General features: G+C 39.5%; 1 protein-coding gene across 1 annotated transcript; it reads left to right on the top strand.

Moving 5' to 3' along the window:
• The first annotated feature begins 5205 nt into the window (after positions 1 to 5205).
• Positions 5206 to 6141, top strand: LOC110577418 (olfactory receptor 12-like). Its single transcript, XM_021686744.1, is given in 1 exon segment — positions 5206 to 6141. A coding segment is annotated over 1 exon segment (936 nt).
• The last annotated feature ends 522 nt before the right edge of the window (positions 6142 to 6663 follow it).

Here is a 6663-nt window from a genome sequence, read left to right as displayed (position 1 = left end):
CCAGCTGTGGAGTCTCCTGTTTTCAGGATCGTCCCCCATACTTGGACTTTGTCAAACAGCATGAGTAGCTTGGCTCGTGACACCCATTCACTCTTTAGTAGGATGCTCTTTAGCCTCCATGCATTTGAGTTCTTTCTGACTTTCCTCTTGTGATTGAGTTCTAGTTTCAGAGCATTGTGGTCTGATAATAGGCAAGGAATGATCCCAATCTTTTGGTACCGGTTGAGACCTGATTTGTGACCTAGGATGTGATCTACTCTGGAGAATGTTCCATGGGCACTAGAGAAGAATGTGTATTCTGTTGCTTTGGGATGGAATGTTCTGAATATATCTGTGAAGTCCATTTGGTGCAGTGTGTCATTTAAAGTCTTTATTTCCTTGTTGATCTTTTGCTTAGATGATCTGTCCATTTCAGTGAGGGGGGTGTTAAAGTCCCCCACTATTACTGTATTGTTGTTGATGTGTTTCTTTGCTTTTATTATTAATTGCCTTATATAATTGGCTGCTCCCATGTTAGGGGCCTAGATATTTACAATTGTTAGATCTTCTTGTTGGATAGACCCTTTAAGTAGGATATAGTGTCCTTCCTCACCTCTTATTACAGTCTTTGGTTTAAAATCTAATTTGTCTGATATAAGGATTGCCACCCCAGCTTTCTTTTGGTGTCCATTAGCATGGTGAATGGTTTTCCACCCCCTCACTTTCAATCTGGGGGTGTCTTTGGGTCTAAAATGAGTCTCTTGCAGACAGCATATCGATGGGTCTTGTTTTTTATCCAATCTGATAGCCTGTGTCTTTTGATTGGGGCATTTAGCCCATTTACATTCAAGGTAACTATTGAAAGATATGAATTTAGTGCCATTGTATTGCCTGTAAGGTGACTGTTACTGTATATTGTCTATGTTCCTTTCTGGTCTTTGTTGCATTTAGGCTCTCTCTTTGCTTAGCGGACCCCTTTCAATATTTCTTGTAGGGCTGGTTTCGTGTTTGCAAATTCCTTTAGTTTTTGTTTGTCCTGGAAGCTTTTTATCTCTCCTTCTATTTTCAATGACAGCTTAGCTGCATATAGTATTCTTGGCTGCATATTTTTCTCATTTAGTGCTCTGAATAGATCATGCCAGTTCTTTCTGGCCTGCCAGGTTTCTGTGGATAGGTCTGTTGCCAATCTAATGTTTCTACCATTGTAGGTTACAGATCTCTTGTCCCGAGCTGCTTTCAGGATTTTCTCTTTGTCTCTGAGTCTTGTAAGTTTTCCTATTAGATGTTGGGGTGTTGACCTAATTTTATTGATTTTGAGAGGGGTTCTCTGTGCTTCCTGGATTTTGATGCCTGTTTCCTTCCCCAAATTAGGGAAGTTCTCTGCTATAATTTGCTCCATTATACCTTCTGCCCCTCTCTCTCTTTCTTCTTCTGGGATCCCAATTATTCTAATGTTGTTTCATCTTATGGTATCGCTTATCTCTCGAATTCTGCCCTCGTGATCCCGTAGTTGTTTATCTCTCTTTTTCTCAGCTTCTTTATTTTCCATCATTTGGTCTTCTATATTACTGATTCTCTCTTCTGCCTCATTTATTCTAGCAGTTAGCGCCCCCATTTTTGATTGCACCTCATTAATAGCGTTTTTGATTTCTACTTGGTTAGATTTTAGTTCTTTTACTTCTCCAGAAAGGGTTTCTCTAATGACTTCCATATTTTTTTCAAGCCCAGCTAGTATCTTTAAAGTGATGATTCTGAACTCTAGATCTGACATCGTACTAATGTCCATATTGAGTAGGTCCCTGGCAGTCGGTACTACCTCTTGTTCTTTTTGTTGAGGTGATTTTTTCTGTCTTGTCATTTTGTGCAGAGGAGAATAGATTAATGAGAGAACAAAATGCTAGCAGAGTAACAATGTCTCCAGAAAATATACTCTAAACAAATCAGAAAAGACCTGAAGCAGTGGCAAAAGAAATGGAAAGAGAGAAAAAAGAAAAAGAAAAAGATAAAGGTAAAAACAAACAAAAACAAACAAAACAAAACAACAACAACAAAAAAAAAAAAACCAGAATGCGATCAAATATGATCAGGCTGGTATATAGATCAGTGCCACACACTAGATTTGGGGTGTATTTTGGTCTTTTAGAAGAAAGTGCCTCCCAAAATTTTAAAGAAAGAAAAACTTATATATGTACAAAAATAAGGGTTGATATGATGAAGGGATGGAATATGACTGTAAAGATGGAAATTATAAAAAATTTTATAAAAGGAATTGATAAGAAGTTGTTTGAAAAAAGAAAGAAGAGGATTTAAAAAAAGAAAAAAGAAAAAAAAGGGAGAGAATGTGATCAGGCAGGGGAATAGAAAACACCATATACTAGAGATTTAGGGTATATTTTAATCTGTTAGAAGAAACTATCTCAAAATTTTAAAGAGAGAACAACTTATATATATATATGCCAAAAATACAGGTAACTACTATGAAGGGATAGAATATGACTCTAAAAATGAAAAATAAAAATGTTTTTTAAAAAAAGGGATTGATAAGATGTTGGTTGAAAAAGGGAAAAAGAAAAATTCAAAAAGAAAAAAAAAGAAAAAAGACAGTTAAAAAAAAAATTAACTTTGAAAGACTAAAGAATCATGGTAAAAAAGCCATGAATTTTATGTGCAGTATTCCCCTAGCACTGGAGTTCTGCCATTCTCATTGATCGGTAAACTTGGCCTTGGCTGGCTGTTCTCGCTGATCTTCTGGGGAGGGGCCTGTTGCCGTGGTTTCCAAGTGTCTCTGCCGGAGGCGGAATTGCCCCGCCCTTGCCGCCTCCCAGCTAAGTAATCTGCTCGGGTTTGCTCTCCGGGGCTTTTGTTCCCTGCAAGCTTTCCGTACAGCTTTGGAGGCGGAGAGTGAAAATGGCGGCCTCCCAATCTCCTCCCGGAGAAGCCAAGAACTCGGGGCCCCGCTCCTCAGTGCGCCCCCAGAGAAAAGCCGCCAGTCACTCCCGTCTCCCCGGTCTCCAGCTGCACTCGTGCTCACCCGGCCTGTGACCGCGCGTTTCTATCTCTGGCACCCGACCCCGGGTGGAGTCTCCAAACCCAGCAGATCCCTGCGGCGCACTCACGCGCGGCTCCTCCCGGGGGAGGAAGGTGAGTCTCCCCGGATCTGCCGCTTGTTGGGTCCCTGCTGGAGGAGCAGGGGCCCGACTGTGCCACGGATCATGGTTTATGGCAACCCCGAGCTGAGAGCCCGCACCTGGGCTCCGCCTCTGCAGCCGGCTTCCCTGCTCTGTTACCTGGGAGCTCTGCCACACTCAGGCACCCCCGGTCTCTCTGTGACCCGTGGGTCCTGAGACCACACTGTCCCGGAGGGTTCCACCCCCCGCTTAGCCACCAGAGTGACGTCCCTCGGCGGAGCAGACTTTTAAAAGTTCCGATTTTGTGCTCCGCGGCTCTATCACTTGCCAGAAGCGGCCGCCGGAGGCCCCTCCCCCGCCGTCTATCCTCCCGAATATCGCCTCGGATTCACTTCTCCGCACGTCCTACCTTCCAGAAAGTGGTCGCTTTTCTGATGAGAGAGTTGTTGCTCTTCTTTTCTTCGATCTCCTGTTGAGTTTGTAGGTGTTCAGAATGGTTTGATCTCTATCCAGCTGAATTCCTGAGAGGAGACAAAATCCAGGTCTCCTACTCCTCCGCCATCTTGCTCCTTCCCCCCCCCCATTCTTCTGACTTCTAAAATTAATCAGTCAATATTTCTGTTAACTTTTAATTTTTTGAAGAAAGTAGATATCATAGATACTGGACCAAATTGACTCTAATGTACTTGCATGGTCCCTACCTGTTTTCAAAGAATGTCATAATTAGTGAAACCATAGCAGTGACAACAATAAAGATGACAAGAGATATTATGAGACATTGTGTAATTTATATCATGTATAATTTTATTTATTACAATTATACAATTTACATAATAATTTTATATATTTATACAATTATAATTATAAAATTATAAAAGACATTTCCATACTATGTGAATCTTTGAATTGTTTGCAAGTTTGTATTGACATTTTATGACAGATTATTGAATAGTAAACCACTCTGCTGCTCAATCTCATGCCTCTAAAGAAGCTTTTGAAATCTGTTTTTGTCTTAATTTCTCCATACATAAAGTAAAATAAAAAATTACTTCCTTTCTCTACCACCATGTTTTAAGGACACTTAAAGCTGTAATAGCATATGCCTAAACAAATACAATGTGAGCTTGTTTAAATACATATTTCTTCCTTTTTTCCCATTTATACCTGTTTTTAAATTGTCCTGTGTGCCTTCTCTCCTCCATATGCACAGATCTTTGTATTTTTTTTATTAGATTTGTCAGTTTCTGAAAGGACAGAAAAATCTCTACCCAAGATCTTAGAATTCCCCACCTGCATTCCAACCTGCAAATTCCAAAGGGAATAAGAGAGGGAAAGAAGGAAGGAAGGAAGGAAAGAAGGAGGGAGCGAGGGAAGGAGGGAAAGAAAGAAAAAAAGGAGAAAGAGAAAAAAGAAAAGTCTAATGAAATTATGTTTAGAAAATATATGCAAGAATGCCGTCTGTTTTTAGTAGATGAATTGTACCACTAAGAGTGCACGTCACCATAGGGACAAAAATAATGGAAGAAATAAGAATATGAGGTTAATGTGTAAAAGGATGATCCTTTTGTCAGAATTTGAAGTTTTTCTCTTCATAATATAAGAAAGATGGATATAATATTTGTCTATTATTTTTCTATAGTAGATAAGGAAACTAAATGATTTAAAAAAAATAAAAATAGGCCATAAATTTAATGGATTTTCACTCCAAATGAACTTTTAAGTGGATTATAATGCCTGTGAGAAATATCTTTCACTAGAGGAGGTAACTTTCAATGGCAGTAACTGATAACTCAAGAAGGGAAAAACAAACAACAAGCTCTTGTTTCTAGACACTTTCCTAGAATCTCCATTTCTCCAAAGCACACTTAGAGGACAAATCTGCATTATTTGCAAAATAAGTATATCTCAAAGGATGACCAATTAGATTAAATTCTTTAAAAATAGTAATCTGTTCTGTAATGGTGTTTTGTAATTTCCTGGGAACAAGATGATGAAATTTTTTCTAGGCTGGTTTTTAGTTATTTTTACTAAAACAAGTATTCTGATCACTCATTTCTTTCGTTTTTACCATCTCTCCAGTTCCACCTACATCTCAGCCATGAAGAGCAAGCTTAATAGGAGTTACTCAGAAGTGACTGAGTTCATTCTGCTAGGCTTCAGAACCTCTCCAAAACTACAAATCCTCTTATTCCTAGTGTTCTTGCTGATCTACATGATCAATGTGGTGGCAAATATTAGCATGATAACCGTCATTAAGATGGACTCCAGACTTCAAATGCCTATGTATTTCTTCCTTAGAAACTAGTCCTATTTAGATCTCTGCTACTCCACAGTCATTGCTCCCCAAACTTTAGCCAACTTCCTGTCTGATGAAAAGAAGATTTCTTACAATGGCTGTGCAGCCCAATTTTTCTTCTTTGCTCTATTTGTCACAACTGAAGGCTTTCTTTTGGCTGTCACAGCATTCGATCGATTCTCGGCCATTTGCTCCCCTCTCCTTTACCCTGTGCACATGTCCCAGAAAGTCTGTGCTCAGTTGGTGACTGGGTCCTACATCTGTGGAGGCATCAACTCCATAGCCCAAACAGCTTTCACCTTCAATTTGCATTTCTGTGGAGAAAACAGACTGGACCACTTTTTCTGTGATGTCCCAGCCCTGATCAAGATCTCTTGTGATGACACTTTTGTGAACGAGATTGTGCTGTTCATTCTCTGTGCCCTCATCATCATCAGCACCACAACTGTCATTCTGGTTTCCTATGCTTACATCCTCTCCACTGCCCTGAAGATCCCCTCCACCCATGGCAGGGGTAAGACCTTCTCCACCTGCAGCTCCCATATAGCTGTGGTGAGTTTGTTCTATGGGACCGTGTTCTTCATGTACGCCCAGCCCGGGGCCATCTCCTCCCCAGAGCAAAACAAGATCGTAGCTGTGCTCTACACACTAATAATACCAATGCTAAACCCTCTAATATACAGTCTGAGAAACAAAGATGTGAAAGATGCTGTGAAAAGAATATTGCACAGGAAGTGATTCCTTCCGTGATGTTTGTAAAACCATGAGGCAGTGGGCACAGTCTGTTTTCTAAGGGTCCCAGTTATCCTTATTCTTGGAAAATTAGTATATCAAAGTTATTTTTATATATGGCAATAAACGTTTTTCTAGGAATTACAAAATGGTATTTCTGTGCCTAAAATACATGAAAACATTGTTTTCCAATTTCGGATGTGATAATAATATCTTCATTTCAATTTTACTTTAAGAAGTAAATAGTAAGAGCTGTTATTATATAATAATTAAAATATTACATCTGTGTGAACTATTCTTTAACTTTTCTATCCTACCAAGCAAGTACACTGATACTCGTTTGGAAAAGGGAGCAGCTGCACTATGTACGTGGCAAAACAGAATGGTAATGGTTACATAGAACACTTTTGAGTAAAGGCCCCTTCTTTCCCAAAGATCCAGGTTTATATTTTGAAGAGTATCATCCTTAGAATAACTACCGCTATAAAAAGAGGACCCACAGTATATTATTTGAGAAGCAATTATTCA

The sequence above is a fragment of the Neomonachus schauinslandi genome, chromosome 5, assembly GCF_002201575.2.
Source record: "Neomonachus schauinslandi chromosome 5, ASM220157v2, whole genome shotgun sequence".
In the NCBI taxonomy this organism is placed as follows: domain Eukaryota; kingdom Metazoa; phylum Chordata; class Mammalia; order Carnivora; family Phocidae; genus Neomonachus; species Neomonachus schauinslandi.
This window is presented reverse-complemented; position numbering and strand designations above follow the sequence as displayed.